The following is an 18,051-nucleotide window of genomic DNA, read 5'->3' as shown; positions in this document are numbered from 1 at the left end:
TGCTTGTTTTCTTACCAGAGCAAGACAATGTATGACACCATCATTCAAACAGATTTATTATCATCAAAAAAAAGTCAGCAGTGTGTTTCTACTTCAAAGTGCTGCTTAACGTCCAATGAATGTCCGCCAGAAAACCACAGGTGTGTTCATGTTTTACTTAATGATTTTAATTATTATTTTATTACTTGTTAAACAAATAATATTAATAATTTAATTGGGGCAATGTATTAAATTAAATAGTACATTAAAAACAAAAGCTATTTCAAATTGGATCAGCAAAAATAAGTTTTAAACCTGATAGTTGTAAAACAATGTTTTTTTTAACTGTGAGCCAAATGAATATTTTTAACTGTGACCTTTTAAAAAGTTGATGCTTTATTTTCTTTCGTAAAACACTTAATGGCAGCTCTTTTACTTCATGTTTAAATATGAATGTTTACCCCAATATCTAAGAGATAAATACAAAGCACTTGACTTACTTTATGGGATTCTGCATTTTTGCCACTATGGTACACTTTAGAACACTTTAACATGGTTATTTAATGTTTTTACTCTTTTGTATATTATCTTTTATGTTTTTTTTTATTCTTTCAAACAATGGTGTAGAAGACAGTAGCAAAACCAGCCATGATGTGTGGTTTATAGACAGTGTCCGTGAGGAAAAGACAGAACTGGAGACTGCAGAGCTCAAGATGTTGAGGTTTTATTTGGGAGTGACAAGGATGGATAGGATCAGGAATAAGTCAAGCAGAGGGGCAACTCATGTTAAATGTCCTGGAGATAAAGTCAGAAAGGACAAATTCAGATGGTTTAGACATGTCCAGTGGAGAGACATGATTACAGTAACTTAACATAATGGGGGCTCGTCCGGGGTAATTGTCTAAGGGCCTCTCATAGCAGTTATTATATAGATAGCAAGAAACTGTATAACTGTATATGTTTACTGATTTACTTCTCATAGGTGTTGGGGTGGTGAGCAGTATTTGGTTTGTGTCACATTAGTAATAGCTGCTTGGTTAGAGGATGTTTAGTTTAGAGGCATTTTTAGATGCATCCAGAAATGTCGCAAGAGCGAACTGGTAGAAATAGATGAAGAAGAAGAAAATATCATTTCTATAGCGCCTCTCAAGATAAAAATCACGAGGCCCTTCACCAAAACAAAAAATGTAAAAATATAAAAAATAATTTAGAAAATGTTTAAAAATATATTTTAAATGAGCAAAAAATAGACAATTGTGATTTTAAAAAAGTTAAGAAAGGGAGAGAGTGAATAGGAAAGAGGGAAATCAGTGGATCCTGAGGAAGGTGGAATAGGTGGGGAAAGCAGAATAAAGAGAGAGTGGTGAAGATGGTCATAAAAAAGCCAGCTTGAACAAGTGAGTCTTCAGTTGCTTTTTAAAGGAGACCACTGAGTCCACTGATCTCAGTCTCTGGGGAGAGAGTTCCAGAGTCTGGGGGCCACAGCAGCAAATGACCTGTCACCTTTGGTCTTTAGCCTGGTGCGCTGCACAACCAGTAGGCTTTGATCACTGGACCTCAGGGAACTGCTGGAGGTGTAGGGACTAAGAAGATCCCCAGGATATGATGGTGCTTGTTCATGTAAAGCCCTACAGACCAGAACCAAGATCTTGAATTGAATCCTGAAGTTGACTGGCAGCCAATGAAGCTGGAGGAGAAGCGGGGTGATGTGGGTGTGTTTGTAGGACTTGGTCAGAAGCCGAACACAAGCATTCTGAACCACCTGTAGATGGTTCAAGGAGGTTTTGCTCAGACACGTGAAAAGAGAGTTACAGTAGTCTAAGCGTGAGGAGATGAAGGTGTGGACACCTGTCTCAAGTTCAGAGTGGGACAGCGGGACAGAATGACCAGAACAGAACAGTCCCATGCATCACTGTGAGTCAGAAGGTCATTAGAGACCTTAAGAAGAGCTGTTTCAGTAGAATGAGCTCTACGAAAACCTGACTGGAAGCGATCATAGATGTAATGTTCATCAAGAGCAGCTGTGAGTTGTTTAGCCACAACATTTTCCAAGATCTTGGAGATGAACGGAAGTTTAGAGATGGGTCTGAAGCTGCTATGGAGACAGGCGTCAAGACTCTGTTTTTTAAGAAGCGGGTGGATGACGGCGTTCTTAAAGTAAGCAGGGACCTGACCAGAAATCAGAGAAGCATTAATTTTGGAGAGCGCGCCGGGATGATGGACTGAAAAGCACATTTAAAATAAGATGAGGGTAAGATGTAGAGGGGGCATGCAGAGGTCTTTATAGAGCGGGACGCTTCGTCCTAGCTGCGGCTCAACAGATGCTGAAGAAGTACCCTCTAACCAAGCAGCTATAACTAATGTGGCACATACACAAAGACTGCTCACCAAGCTCAAGCACCTAAGAGAATGAGTAAAACAGATACACATACAATTTCCTGCTATCAGTATATAAATGCTGTGAGAGGTCCTCAGACAATTATTCTGGACAAGCCCCCACGAAGAAGGATGTTGAAGGATGCTGAGATTGGAGCCACCAAGCAGGAGGGTGGGAGAAGGACCAAAAAGAAGATTCATGGATGCGGTGACAGAGGACATGAAGTTAGTTGGCGTAAGGGTGGAAAATGCAGAAGACAGGACTAAATGGAGATGGATGAGTGGCGGTGGCGATGCCTGAAGGGAAAAGTCTGAAGAGAAAGTGTTGGGGTTAGAGTAGTTTTTTGTTTGGTGGTCAATCAAAAAATTCACAAAAACTAAAAATGTTCTCAAATGTAAACCAAACATCTTATTTTTTTTCAATCATCTGTCTATAAAATCAAATTTCCACCATGTCAAAAGGACCTAAACGTCGAGCTCTTGTTGAACTGCATGTGAGAGACAGTCTGTGAACTTGTGAGTTGATTAGAACGTGTCTTGCTGCTGCTACTGCTGTTTTTAGCCTTTCTAATGCTTATGTACAAATCTATTCTTTGTGTCAATAAATGATTAAACCTGATGTCAACTGCACATTAGACATCAGCTCTTTTCTGTAGAAACATCAGAGACCTTCTTGTTGTACTGAGTCCTGTTCTGATGATGCTTCCAATGATGGTCGTCAAGTTCTTGGAATGTTATAAGACAAGTTTTAAAGTATTTGATGAAAGTGGTTTTAATTCACACATTCCCTCATAAATACCTACATTTGGTAGCTAAATATCTGATATTCATACTGTAAATCACTTTAGACCAGAGGTCTGCAACCACAGCTCTGGGGCCATGGGAGGAGTTTGGTTAGACCATGGAGCAAGACTTTGGTACGGCTTCGAGAAGATTCTGGTCCACCATCCGGCGCCTCAGGGGGGGAAAGCAGTGCGCTACCAACACTATCTATAGTGGAGACGGTGTGCTGCTGACCTCTACTCAGGACGTTGTGGATCGGTGGGAAGAATACTTCGAAGATCTCAGTCCCACCGACACGTCTCCCAGTGAGGAGGCAGAGTCTGGGGAGTTTGGGTTGGCCTCTTAAATCTCTGGTGCTGAGGTCACTGAGGTGGTTAAAAAGCTCCTCTGTGGCAAGGCTCCAGGGGTGGATGAGATCCGCCCGGAGTTCCTTAAGGCTCTGGATGTTGTGGGGCTGTGTTGGCTGACGCGGCTCTGCAATATCGCGTGGACATCAGGGGCAGTCCGACTGGACTGGCAGACCGGGGTGGTGGTCCCCTTATTTAAAAAAGGGGGACCGCAGGGTGTGTTCCAACTACAGGGGGATCACACCCCTTAGCCTTCCTGGTAAGGTCTATTCAGGAAGGTCCATCAGATTGTTGAACCTCAAATTCAGGAGGAGCAATGTGGTTTTTGTCCTGGCCGTGGAACACTGGACCAGCTCTATACCCTTAGGGGGATCTTGGAGGGTGCATGGGAATTTGCCCAACCAGTCTGCATGTGTTTTGTGGATTTGGAGAAGGTGTTTGACGAGTCCCACGGAGACCCTGTGGGGGTACTCCAGGAGTATGGGGTACCAGGCCCTCTGATACGGGTTGTTAGGTCCCTGTATGACCGGTGTCAGAGCTTGGTCCGCATTGCCGGCAGTAAGTCGGGCTCGTTCCCAGTGAGAGTTGGACTCCGCCAAGGCTGCCCTTTGTCACTGATTCTGTTCATAACCTTTATGGACAGGATTTCTAGGCACAGCCAAGGTGTGGAGGGCATCCATTTTGGTGGCCTTAGTCTCTGCTTTTTGCAGATGATGTGGTCCTGTTGGCGTCATCAGAACGTGATCTTCAGCTTTTGCTGGAGCGGTTCGCAGCCGAGTGTGAAGCAGCTGGGATGAGAATCAGCTCCTCTAAATCTGAGACCATGGTCTTGATTCAGAAAAGGGTAGAATGCCTTCTCCGGGTCAGGGATGAGGTCCTGCCCCAAGTGGAGGAGTTTAAGTATCTTGGGGTCTTGTTCACAAGTGAGGAAAAACTGGAGCGTGAGATCGATAGGCGGATTGGTGCTGCGTCTGCAGTGATGTGGGCATTGTACCGGTCTGTCGTGGTGAAGAGAGAGCTGAGTCAGAAGGCGAAGTTCTAGATTTACCGGTCGATCTACGTTCCTACCCTCACCTATGGTCACGAGCTTTGGGTAGTGACCGAAAGAACAAGATCGCAGATACAAGCGGCCAAAATGAGTTTTCTACGAAGAGTGGCTGGGCTCTCTCTTAGAGATAGGGTGAGAAGCTCGGTCATTTGGGAGGGGCTCGGAGTAGAACCGCTGCTCCTCCAGATCGAAAGGAGTCAGTTGAGGTGGTTTGGGCATCTGGTCAGGATGCCTCCTGGACGCCTCCCTGGGGAGGTGTTTCGGGCATGTCCTGCCGTCAGGAGGCCCCCGGGTCGACCCAGGACACGTTGGAGAGGTTACATCTCCAATCTGGTCCGGGAACGCCTTGGGGTCCTTCCGGAGATGCTGGTGGAGGTGGCTGGGGAGAGGATGGTCTGGAGCTCCCTAGTTGGGACGCTGCCCCCGCGACCCGGACCCGGATAAGCGGGGGAAGACGACGACGACATTAAAAGCGTGTGCATTAATGCATGAGGTAATTTGTACTGAAACTGATGAACAGTGAATGTAAAAGTACTCGATTCATCACAACGGATTAGACACAGCTAACTTTTGCTGTTTTCTGGTGGATTTATTTTTTATTTTTCTGCCAGATCAAAAAAATATATAAAAATTTCTTGGACAACGCTGCCCTCTAGTGGCCATGTTAAGCTGCAATTCCTATATTTCTGATGTTCTTTACATTTATTAACTTCAACTTAAAAGCAACACCTAGTTAAATTATTAAAAGGCTAGTTAATGGTGATTTTTTTATGTTCTCGTAAAAACAAATATTTATGTAATATTCTCAAGAGTAGTTTTTAACAGTACCACCCACTCCGTGTCTTCTGGAGGTTTTTTATTGTAAATTATAAAATGCATGTTTACGTCCTCAGAAACATTAACCTCTGTGATAAAAAGGGCATATTCTTGTTTTCAGGTCAGGCGTTCTTAATGAGCCTGAGCTTTAATCAAGTTCCTCCTGCAGGGTGACGTATTCTGCTCAGGTCCTTTTGTTCTTTTGAGTAACTGAATCTTGTTTTCGCCCGAGGTGAAATAAAAACTGTTTCCAACGCTGGTGTTGAACTCCACCTGGGGAAAATGAATTTCACGCTCCCCCTGCCTGGTGATGAGTGTTTTTTTTTTATATATATTTAAGCCTCTTCTCCAGTAAAGCGGTGTAGTCAGTGCTGAAATGGCTCCTGGTTGGGTCGTGGTTCTGCTTTTGGTCAGTGGCAGCTCAGCATCAGAAAGCTCTCAGAGCTGCAATGTGTCGCAGAAGTGCATAGAGGACATCAACACGTTTCTCTGGGAAATTAACCACGACAAACCAAAGGAGTATGCTGTTCTAAGTGAGTTTTACTGACTTTTATATCACTTTTCTTTGGTACCTGGACAGAACTAGAGAAGATTAGGTGCATCAACTCATTAGTAGAAAGCTGTAAAAAGTCTAATTATATGCATTTATTATTCAGAGCTGTGAGATAACCTAATATCAGAAATGTTTTATTTAGGGAGTTAGAGATGATTCAGGTGAGCTGCAAAAACTGATTTATAGGAAAGTTAAAAAAAAGCATAATTTTAAGTCATTTTATCTTATTTTTAGTCTATAAGAAAATAAAAACTCTTCTAGAAAAATAACATTTTTTTAAAAATTAGGTAAATCTTCTTAGATATGATCCAAATATTCTTGTTTAAAGTAAAAACTTAGCGAAATAATCTAATTTTAGATTTATTAGTTGGCTTTAGGATTTCAAGCCAAGCAATGCTTGCTTACCATAGGCAGACTTTTTTATTTAAGAACATTTACCTTATTTTAGGTAACGCACATTTTCTAGAGAGAATTGCTTTTTTTTTCTTAGACTAAGGAAAAGATCAAATGTTTTTTAAAAAAAAGGCTTTTTGACTTTCTTAGAAATCTGGTTTTGCAGTGTAGAATGATTTTGAAATGATTGTATGTGCATTTAAAAACAAGTATTTCAGGTAAAGAAAATGTTCCTAAGAAAAACACAAACACCGTTATTTGCATAAAAAATCAACATGAAAGATTAGATGCAGAATTTGGTATGGACTCAAAGCAAACCTTGCAGGTTGTTGTACATGAACTTGATCCTACCGGTGAGACCTGAAGGTCGTGTCATTTCTCTGCACCTGTTTCTGTGTTCTGAGCAGTGTATGATTCCTTTGGAAAGATGGGCAGTAACGTTGAAGGTGGTAACGTTAACCAGCCTGGTTTGCTGCAGCAGTGTCGCTTGGCTATTGGGCCCAGCTTCTCTGGACAGTACTGCCAAGTGTTCCTGAAACAGGTCAACACAGCAAAATCACATCCCTGCTAAGTTACAAAATAAAAGTGTTTAAGCATCGTTTAAATGATCTCTGCAGGGAGCTTTGCAATACTTCGTGGGTATTTGTGTCCCTGACTCCTGTGGGGAAGAGGACGTAAAAGAGCTGGTGCTGTATGGTCAGTGATGTTAGATTTAAAATTTTCACTAATGTTCTCTGTAGGTTATTATTGTCTTTCTGTCATGTGACTTACTTTTATTTTTCCACAGACAGACTTCAGTTCAATCAGATGTCGCTCATCCCTCCTCTACCTCCCATTCTAACCAATGAGTCCAGGCAGGACATGATCATGACTCACTGTTTAGCCAACAGAACTGAACTGGATGCTTCGGATGTTGTCTCCATGTCAGTAAAAAGCTTGTTTAAGCATCGTGTGCTCATACAGTGGAGATAAAAAACAATGATCACTTAAAAATGTCTTATATAATTATAAACCAATTTAGAAATGCTAATAATAGAAAAAAAATGTTATCATGAAGAAAATGTAGAATTGGTTGGTAGAGTTTATGTCAACCTAAGTTTGGAGGTTGGTCAATTCAAAGGGTGGATTCAAATATTTGGTTAAATAGATTATTTAAATGATCAGTTATAGGTAAAAGGTTTTAAAGTGTGAATTCTGACAGGGAGAGACTGGAAAATGAGTTAAATTGCTTAAGTAATTTCAACGGGCAACAATTTGTTGTGGTAAAATTAACACTGATGTATTTTGTTATGTTGTTTAAGTTCAGTTAATATGTTTTATTTAAATGACCGGGCATTTGATTAAGCCTAAAGTGATTTATAAAAGCTCCCACTGAGCAAAGACGGAGTTTGCACATCCTGCAGAGGTGGTCTTTCATCTCAACTCCCTAATCCAACCCCTTAAAGCTGAGTATCAAGCAGGGAGGCATTGTGACCCATTTTTATGGTCTATGGTACGACCCGACCGGGAATCGACCCCGTGTCTCAGTCCCAGGGTGGACACTCATACCACTAGGCCACTGAGACGGTTCTCTAGCTTGATGGACGCAGTACAGACATGAATGTTGATTGTTTGCAAGCTACCGTTTAAGCTGAAGTTGAAATACTAAACCAACCTGACAAACACAGAAAGATATTTATTATTATAAAGAATAAACACATACTGTATATTTTGTGGGGGAAAAAATTACTTTTTTTTTTACCTAATTTAAGGCAACCATTTGAATCTTTATTTTTCAGTTGAAACAATGCGTTAGATTTTACAATGCAGGCATTGAACTTACATCATTTGTGCAGTACAATTTATTTTGCAGCTTTCATATAAAGTGAATAACATGAGCAGACAAACTACTGATGAAAATATCAATGAAAGAAGGGAGACATTAACAAAAACCTAACTTGAAATTAAATTCTCAAAAACCAAAACAAATAATTGAAATTCTTCAGCTGTTTTTTTTTCTTTACTAAACCTAGTGATTGATTCTTCATTCCCAGAACAACTCAAACAACTATTTCTAACTTTAACTTTCCTTTTCTTCCTCGTCAGATTTGTGTGTTGTGCAATGATAGCGGTCCCTCTTGCAGCCACCTTGTTCACAGCCATGGTGAGGTCAGAAAGGAGCGGACCTGACAGTCCTAATGTGCAGTTTTCACATTTAAACAGTGGCCCTAACGTTTATGGTGCCCTGAAGACCAGCGACTCATCTAGCAGAGAAATGAATGGCAGCGCAGGGGAAAACGGTTGGTACGATAAGTGCTTTTACATTTCACATCCAGACTGAGACCTACTGAGGACTTTATTTTTCAGACGGACCCAGCCCTGAACAGATCTCTCAGAGCTGTGCGTTCGAATGCCTTCAGGCCTTTTCTCTACAAACTAACTGCAGGGGCATCTTCAGCACCTCCTCATCCTCCATCCTAGTTGGAAGCTTCTCCTCACTAAACGGCATACGTGTGCTTAGCTTGCTGTGGATCATTTGTGGACACAGTACACAGTTTCCAGTTATCAACAACCTGGGTACGAGAGGATGAAGGTGGCCAGGAGGCTGTTTGTTTACTCGTATTTCACCTTTGTTAATGCATCTCTGTTGCAGATAACTATAAAAACTGGAGGGGGACAGTTGAAAACAACCCCGTGTACATTTTCACTATCAGTGGGCCCGTTTTTCTGGCTGTGGACACCTTCTTGTTGTTAGGGTGAGACTTAATCAATCGTAGACTGATAATGGTGTGAGTTAAAAGTTTAATTAATACATGTCAGGGTTTATTTGGTTCCTTCAGGGGACTACTCAGTGCCAGATCCCTGCTGCGGTCCATCGACAAGGCTGGAGACAAACTGACCCTCAGCCTTGTTGCAAACTATCTCTTTAAGAGGATTAAAAGGCATCGTAATTTCTTTATTTGATTTAAAATAACCCATGACATGTGTCTGCATCAGTTACCTTAAATCAGAGTGACAATTCTCATCCCATGTCTTTCTGCACCAGGATTCAGCCTCTGCACATGTTCACGATGTGTCTAACCATCAGCCTCATCTCTTTGGTCCAGTGGGGACCCTACTGGTTCCCATTTATGGATACAATGATGGACTGTAAGGCATACTGGTGGGCCAACCTTCTTCTGATTAGCAACCTTCTCCCATTCCATAATGTTGTGAGTTTAAACAGTAATTATCGTGCAACTTTTGAGCTGAGATCCCCTGCCTGTTTTCTAACATTTCACTTCACACCTCTCCTCAGTGCAGCCCTTGGACGTGGTACTTGTCTTTAGACTTCCAGTGTTACATCACAACTCCTCTGCTGATCTTTTTGTACAGATTGTATGTCCACCTCCTATTAAATGCCACATTAATGCCATAATTCCTTCTTGTTCATTATGTTGTTGTCTTTTTCAGCAAACGACGTGTGTTTGCAGTTGTAGTTGGAGGCCTCCTGCTGATGTCGACCTTGATCAGCGCCGTTATAACAGCACACCTGCACCTACCGGTCTTTCAACCATCTACAATGTAGGATTCAGTGATGGTTCTCAAATGACTTTAAAGCAACGATGCTGAGTGAAGCCACCATGTCTACCAGGCACTTTGTTGTTTTTATAGGACATCAGAAAACTATGTTCTGCATTACTATGTGAAACCATACACAAGATATGGACCATTTCTAATAGGGATCCTAACAGGAATTCACCTGGCAACAAAGAAGGACCAGCTGTTAAAGCAAAAGGTGAGGTCAAAGGGTAATTGTGAGAGCTTTCAGTATGAATAATCCTTAGAGGTTTAATCAAACTTTTAGGATTTAAAATAAACTATTTTCTAACTCACCAAATTCAAAGAGCCATCTACAACTGCTCAAAATCTTCCCACAATACCTTTAACGATTTTGAGCTACAGATTTAATGATAAAAAAGATTTTTGTTTCTTAATAGGGAGCCTAAGTCACGCCCATCTACTTCAGGCCCATGGGTCCCAGAACGAAAAAACTGAATGCAACAATGGGGCTTTCAATGCTATTTTCTAATTCTGCTTGTTATGCGCCATGGATTTCACATATGATGTCCGTGGATTTTAAAGACAAATTTTGATGCCAAGAAAGAGCTTATTTACAAACAGGGGAAACATTATTTTAGGTTTTGTGCAAAAATATGTCCAGGACTACAAATGTGCATCACCAAAGTGACGTCATCGAATCAGACAAGTAGAAAAACAGAGGGAAAATGACAAGTTCAGCAAACTTCAAATCCTTCTTTCAGGAGGAAAGAACCACTGCAAATCTGTCCATGTGGTAGGTAGCAGCCACGCTAGAGGAGAAGAGATTCTTTGGTGCCAACCTCTGATTAGTAGTCATGCTAATTACGAACTTTTACAAGATGATAAATCTCAAAGTACGTGACTAGCATGGTCGAAACACACATCATTACTTTTCATTTAAATTGCAGTACAACATTTGTGTGATCCAGGGCGTAAGGCACAGCGGATTAGAAAATAACTCTTTTAGACCCGTTGGCTTGCATTCATTTTTTCGTTCTTCTGGGGACCCATGAGCCGACCAGAAAGGCAGGAGACTTAAGCTGCGCAGACACTGTGCAACTTTTTAACTCGTAGCGTTCAGCTCAAACTGTACAACCTCCTCGCAGAGAAAATCTCACGAGTCGTGCTCACACTGTACGTCTGGTAGCAACACGACGAACCTACAAATATGTTATATATATAGCAGTTTTTACACAACACGACAGACTTTTTCTGTGTTATTATTGATGTCTGTTATCCTTCAGGAGTTCTGTAGGAGGACGCACATGGATTCATGGGAGTTGGAGGACGAAGACATAAGAAAGAAAGAAAGAAAGAAAGAAAGAAAGAAAGAAAGAAAGAAAGAAAGAAAATCAATGTTTAATTAGTTTAATTTGACATTAACACACTTTCTTGACAATTCTTGTGCTAAAAAAGGTTTATATATAAAAACGTCCAACGTGTGTTGTAGAGAAATAGCTGGCGAGCTGCGTTGACGCGTGTTCTGGTACTTTTTGGGTCACCATTGCTCGCAGTGCCGCTTCAACAGCGCAATACCCTCATGAGCAACGAGCAAAATATCAAACACACCAGAAATTTGTGCAAGCTTACGATTGCTGATTGGTAGCTGGTCAAGTGGTGTCAATCGCTTCTCGTAACCCCCTATATACTACATGACGCTCAGCGCAAAACTCGCCCCGATCTTATAGAAATTGGCTCAAAAAAGTGAAAAACTCATACAGTGTACACCTGGCTTTAGGCTCCTTATATCGTAAATAATACAGACAGGGTTGTGGCACCACCTAGAGGCATAATCACGGTATCATATTTTAAAAAATGTCTGTGTTTAAAAAATAATCAGTAAATCAACAATTAGTGATCATACATGGATCAAATCATGCTTTTCTAATAGATTAGTCCAGAAGTAATTTTTAATGAAATTGAACCGTCCCCTTATCGTGGTGGAGGAGTTTGAGTGCCCTAATGATCCTAGGAGCTATGTTGTCCGGGGGCACATTGTGCCCCTGGTAGGGTTTCCCATGACAAATGGGCCTTAGGTGAAGGGTGAGACAAAGAACGGTTCAGAAGATCTTCCATGGACGTAAAACAAAGAGTCGGAGTACCCAGCTCGGAGGGTTTTCGGGGTCCCACCCTTGAGCCAGGCATGGGGTTGGGGCCCGTGAGCGAGCGCCTGGTGGCCGGGCTTTCGCCCATGGGGCCTGGCCAGGCCCAGCCCGAACCGGATACATGGGCTCATCCAACTGTGGACCCACCACCCGCAGGAGGAACATGAAGGGTCCAGTGCAGTGTGCAGTGTGGCAGACTGAGGCGGGAGCCTTGGCGGTACGATCCCCGGACAAGGAAACTGGTGTTTGGGACATGGAACGTTACTTCGCTGGCGGGGAAGGAGCAGGAGCTTGTGGCAGAGGTTGAGCGGTACCGGCTAGATATAGTCGGACTCACCTAGACACATAGCATTGGCTCTGGAGCCCAAGACCTTGAGAGGGGTTGGACACTCCTTTGCTGGAGTTGCTCTGGGTGAGAGGAGGAGGGCTGCGGTTGGCTTTTTGTTAGCCCCAAAACTCTGCCTGTGTGTTGGGGTTTACCCCGGGGGACAAGAGGGTAGCTTCCCTGCACCTTCAGGTCGGGGAATGAGTCCTGACTGTTGTTTGTGCTTATGCGCCAAATATCAGTTCAGATTACCCACCCTTTTTGGAGTCCCTGGGACTAGTGCTAGATAATGCTCCATCAGGGGACACCATTTCCTGCTGGGGGACTTCAATGCTCACATGGGCAATGACAGCATGACTTGGAGGGGTGTGATTGGGAGGAACGGCCCATCTGATCTGAACTCGAGTGGTGTTTCATTATTGGACTTCTGTGCAAGCCACAGTTTGGCTAGAATGAACACCATGTTCGAACATAAGGATGCCCATCGGTACACTTGGTACCAGGACAGCCTAGGTTACAGGTCGATGATAGACTTTGTAGTCGTATCATCTGACCTGCAGCCGTATGTTTTGGACACCCGAGTGAAGAGAGGAGCGGAGCTGTCAACTGATCACCACCTGGTGGTGAGTTGGAACAGATGGCAGGGGAAGATGCCGCGTGGACCTGGCAGACCCAAACGCATAGTGAGGGTACGCTGGGAACACTTGGCAGAAGCACCTGTCAAGACGGTCTTCAACTCCCACCTCCGGCAGAACTTTGACCGCGTCCCGAGAGCAGTCGGAGGACATCGACTCCGAGTGGGCCTTGTTCCACTCTGCGATTGTTGCTGGTCTGTGGGTCTCCGGAGGCAGCAGACAGGTACCGGATAGCCAAGCGGGGTGCAGCAGTGGCAGTTGCCGAGGCAAAATCTCAGGCGTGGGAGGAGTTTGGTGAGGACATGGAGAAAGACTATCGATCGGCTCCAAAGAGGTTCTGGCAAACTGTCCGGCGCCTCAGGAGAGGGAGGCAGCAACTCACTCACACTGTTTACAGTGGGGATGGGGAGCTGCTGACGTCAACTGGGGCTATAGTCGGATGGTGGAAGGAATACTTTGAGGAGCTCCTGAATCCCACCTATGCGCATTCCGAGGAGGAGCCAGAGCCGGACGACCTGGGGATGGACTGTCCAATCTCTGGGGCAGAAGTTGCTGAGGTAGTCAAACAACTACACAGCGGCGGAGCCCCGGGGGTGGATGAAATTTGTCCTGGGTATCTCAAGGCTATGAATGTGGTAGTGCTGTCGTGGTTGACACGTCTCTGCAACATTGTGTGGTTATCGGGGGCAAATCCTGTGGAATGGCAGACCGGGGTGCTCCCCATCTTCAAGAAGTGTGACCGGAGGGTGTGTTCCATCTATAGGGGGATCACACTCCTCAGCCTCCCTGGAAAGGTCTACTCCAAGGCACTGGTGAGGAGGGTCCAATCGATAGTTGAATCTCAGATTGAGGCGGAGCAATGTGGTTTTCGTCCTGGCCGTGGAACTGTGGACCAGCTCTATACCCTTGCAAGGGTGATGGAGGGGCATGGGAGTTTTCCTAACCAATCCACATGTGTTTTGTGGATTTGGAGAAGGCTTATGACCGTGTCCCCAGGGGCACCCTGTGGGGGACACTCCAGGAGTATGGGGTGGGTGGCCTTTTGTTAAGGGCCATTCAGTCCCTTTACCAGAGGAGCGTGAGTTTGGTCCGCATGCCGGTAGTAAGTCGGACCTGTTCCCGGTGAGGGTTGGACTCCGCCAGGGCTGCCCTTTTCCACCGCTTCTGTTCATAACCTTTATGGACAGAATTTCTAGGCGCAGCCTTGGTGTGGAGTGTGTCAAGTTTGGTGGCAGGAGAATCTCGTCTCTGCTTCTTGCGGATGATGTGGTCCTCCTAGCTTCATCTAGCTCTGACCTTCAGCTCTTGCTGGGTAGGTTCGCGGCCGAGTGTGAAGCGGCTGGGATGAGGATCAGCACTTCCAAATCTGAGACCATGGTTCTCGACCGGAAAAGGGTGGCTTGCCAACTCCGGGTCGGGAGAGAGGTTCTACCTCAAGTGGAGGAGTTTAAGTATCTCCGGGTCTTGTTCACAAGTGAGGGTAGGAGGGATCGGGAGATCGACAGGCGGATTGGTTCCGCGTCTGCAGTGATGCGGACGCTGAACCAATCTGTCACGGTGAAGAGGGAGCTGAGCCAGAAAGCCAGCCTCTCGATTTACCGGTCGATCTACGTCCCAATCCTCACCTATGGTCATGAGCTTTGGGTAATGACCGAAAGAACGAGATCGCAGATACAAGCGGCCGAAATGAGTTTCCTCCATAGGGTGGCCGAGCTCAGCCTTAGACATAGGGTGAGGAGCTCAAACATTCGGGAGGGACTCGGAATAGAACCGCTGCTCCTCCGAATTGAAAGGAGCCAGTTGAGGTGGTTTGGGCATCTGGTCAGGATGCCTCTTGGACGTCTCCATGGGGAGGTGTTTCGGGCATGTCCTGCCGTCAGGAGGCCCCTGGGTCGACCCAGGACACGTTGGAGAGGTTACACCTCCAATCTGGTCTGGGAACGCTTTGGGGTTCTGCCGGAGGAGCTGGTGGAGGTGGCCGGGGAGAGGACAATCTGGAGCTCCCTATTTGGGATGCTGCCCCCGCGATCCGGACCCGGAAAAGCGGAGGAAGACGACGACAAAATTGAAAGACAAATTTCACTAACAAAAAATTATTATTATTATTATTATTATTATTATTATTATTATTATTATTATTATTATTATTATTATTATTTCTGACAACTATTAGCCACTGAATTAAATATGCAGGCTGAACATTAAAATAGTCTTCTACTTGTATCTCCTGCATTAACTTCTGATACAAAATAGACAGTGAAACTCTAAGATTTGAAAAGGGTACATCACACTGTCTAACATTCATGGACTCACCCATCTCGGGTGGGGTGTTGTTGCTGGTCCAAAGGATTTACAGTGTTTGTAAATATCTTTTGTAAAGCTGTTGCTGTGTGCCTTCAGCAAATGTTCTTAAAAAACAAAGTTTACCTTGAAACCATTTAACTTGTTTTTGAAGTGTGATCCATCAGCAGGAATCAGCAGAAAACATCTCAACTAGCAGAAGCTAACTGTTAGCATTAGCAACTCCACAACACAGCAGAACTCCTCAAGACTTATTTGTGGAGGTAAAACATCAATGTTACAGAGTCAGTGGTAAAGTTGCGTTGCTGTTAGCCAGTCAGAGGTGAAAAGTCCACATATGAGGAAATAAGTCTCCAAATCCTGTCATCTGAAGCTACTTTCTCCTCCAGCTGACTTCTATGTTCTCAAAAAGGCACACCTGAGCTTTTTTCCTCAGAAAATTACTTACAGGGGATTGAAGTGTATTCAAATAAGTGAAAAAATAAATAAACATATATATATATATATATATATATATATGTATATATATATACATATATATATTCCATGGCAGTCAAGAAGAACTTTAATATATATATATATATATATATATATATATATATATATATATATATATATATATATATTCCATGGCAGTCAAGAAGAACTTTAAAATCCAGATTTACTAATTTACAAAGTTTTGAGTGATCTTGAATCATTGCAACTTTTAAATCACATTTTGTTGATTTACCCCTGTTAAACATGCATTGGACATTTTTCTCAGCATCTCAAAATTAACTTTCTGCATCTTTGTGTGTAGAAATATATTCCTTCAACATGCTCCATAAACGTTTTCCTTCAGAGTTTGTGGATTTACCCAAAATGTTGGTGACCAATCCTAGTCTAGATGCATCAAAACAGGCTCAACCCATGACACCACATGTGTTTTACCCACATGTTTATGTCCTTGAAATAGAATGCAGGGTTTTATTTCTCTAAGTTAAATGCCCTTTATCACCAAAAATGTTTATTCAGGTCAGTTTAACATTCAACCTTCTCTTTCAGAGGAGTTTTTCTTTTGTAGAGCTGACATTTCTCATCATTGTCACATTTTTCATGTCATTCTGGTGGTTCAGTGGCAGGCAGCGCTTGGATGGTGGTGCAGTCTGTCTCTGATGGCCTTATTGGTTGGATTTGCCTACTTCCTGAAGGAGACCCCTACCTATCCATCTCTGCCTCATGCTGTGTATCAGGGGCTACACCGGCCGGTCTGGGCCCTGACTGTGAGCTGGATCATACTAGCCTGTGAGGAAGGCTATGGAGGTACAAATGAACGAAATGACACTTATTCAGACAAGTAATGGCTAACAAAAAACATGCGTTCAAAAGTCCTGATTGTGATTAATAAGGACTCTACTTTAAAACCACATAGACACTCTAGATCAGTAAAATGAGAATATGTTTAAAAAGTAGCATTTTTAAATTGTTCCTCACTTCTCCTCTGCTTATACTCCTCCAGGTTTTATCAAGACACTTCTGTCTTTACGTTTCTGGGTTCCTCTCTCCAACATTAGTTTTGCCTGTTATCTGATCCATCCTGTCTTCATTATTCTCTATATTGGCCTGCAGGAGACACCGATCCACTACTCAGACATCAACTTTGTAAGTTTCTGACATCAAAATTCAAACATTATTTCTTTTAGTTTAGAGGAAATTCTGTTCTATCCGATTCATTCTTCATGTCTTTGACATGTGGGTGTCTGATCCCTGCAGATGTACCTGTTTCTTGGCCACCTGGCCCTGACACTAGTGGCAAGCTGTGCTCTCACCGTTTTAATAGAGAAGCCTTTCCAATTCTTCAAACGAAGAAACACATAGAGAGAAATCACCATCCATTCATTCATCCATATACGTCTGTCATTTGGGACTTGTTTTTCCATCGATGACAATGTTCAAAACTGCATTTACAAACAAATAAACTATTTGTTCTTAGAACTCAGCTGTTTGCTTTATTTAATAAAGAAACTAGCAATGTCCATTAGGTTAGCTGTGGCTAAAACATGAAGGGAAGAGTGGACAAACGTTTCCAAAAAATCCTGGCACATTTTCAAGTTTTCTGCATTTGCCTTCTGGCTGAGGTGTGAGTGTGATGATGTTCACATGTAAGTGTGACCAAACATGAAACAACACTGAAGCATGTTTGCACATGTACAACTGGATGCTAGCATTGGTTTGATCAGACACAAAGGCAAGAACGTAATTTTCACTTTAGAAGTGGGGGGGACACCGGGGGGGGGGGGGGGGGTATCTTTACAATATGTTCTAATGGGAAACCGGCTTCAACACAAACGGTTGCTTTCTGCTAGGTCCTAGAGCTCAACCAGTGTCAATTTAATATAGTGTAATATTATTTTTGGATGGTAAAAAGTGCAGGGGTCAAAACTTGACTTTGGAAAAAGTGGGGGGGACATGTCCCCCCTGTCCCCCCCCCCCCCCCCCAAATTACGTCCATGCACAAAGGTAAAATCAGTGACTAATCAGCTCCAGCGAAGGTGGATAAAAAAAAGTAACTTTATGTCTTCTACATATAAAACTCCACCATTCGGCACCTAAGGAAGAGAAAGCAGTGCACTACCAACACTGTTATAACGGGGAATGGTGTGTTCCTGACCTCTACTCGGGAAGTTGTGGATCAATGGATGGAATACTCTGAAGACCTCCTCAAATCCACCTTTTTCTAGTCTTCAAGTGAGAGAGCAGAGTCCAGGAACAATGGGTTGGGCTCTCCAATCTCTGGGGCTGAGGTCACCGAGGTTGTCACAAAGCTCCTTGGTGGCAAAGCTCCAAGTG

The 18,051-nt window shown here is 43.3% G+C and overlaps 1 protein-coding gene across 3 annotated transcripts; it reads left to right on the top strand.

The window, feature by feature from the left end:
• Positions 1 to 5,610: 5,610 nt before the first annotated feature.
• Positions 5,611 to 17,273, top strand: oacyl (O-acyltransferase like). Of its 3 annotated transcripts, XM_054744427.2 has the most exons (15): positions 5,611 to 5,882; positions 6,703 to 6,836; positions 6,913 to 6,991; positions 7,083 to 7,218; positions 8,381 to 8,574; positions 8,642 to 8,851; positions 8,928 to 9,030; positions 9,115 to 9,216; positions 9,321 to 9,486; positions 9,573 to 9,652; positions 9,728 to 9,838; positions 9,929 to 10,052; positions 16,338 to 16,524; positions 16,721 to 16,863; positions 16,975 to 17,273. In XM_054744427.2, exons 1-15 carry the CDS (start codon positions 5,726 to 5,728, stop codon positions 17,077 to 17,079), a joined length of 2,031 nt encoding a protein of 676 aa, XP_054600402.2. In that variant the 5' UTR covers positions 5,611 to 5,725; the 3' UTR covers positions 17,080 to 17,273. The 3 variants fall into 3 exon arrangements, with proteins under 3 accessions (XP_054600402.2, XP_070408475.1, XP_070408474.1); XM_070552374.1 differs by lacking the exon at positions 16,975 to 17,273 and having other exon boundaries at positions 9,578 to 9,652; positions 16,721 to 16,855; XM_070552373.1 differs by lacking the exon at positions 16,975 to 17,273 and having other exon boundaries at positions 9,578 to 9,838; positions 16,721 to 16,855.
• The last annotated feature ends 778 nt before the right edge of the window (positions 17,274 to 18,051 follow it).

Source organism: Nothobranchius furzeri, chromosome 6 (assembly GCF_043380555.1).
Source record: "Nothobranchius furzeri strain GRZ-AD chromosome 6, NfurGRZ-RIMD1, whole genome shotgun sequence".
Classification (NCBI taxonomy): Eukaryota; Metazoa; Chordata; class Actinopteri; order Cyprinodontiformes; family Nothobranchiidae; genus Nothobranchius; species Nothobranchius furzeri.
Note: the sequence above shows the minus strand (reverse complement) of the source record. Positions and strands in the feature narration are given on the sequence as shown.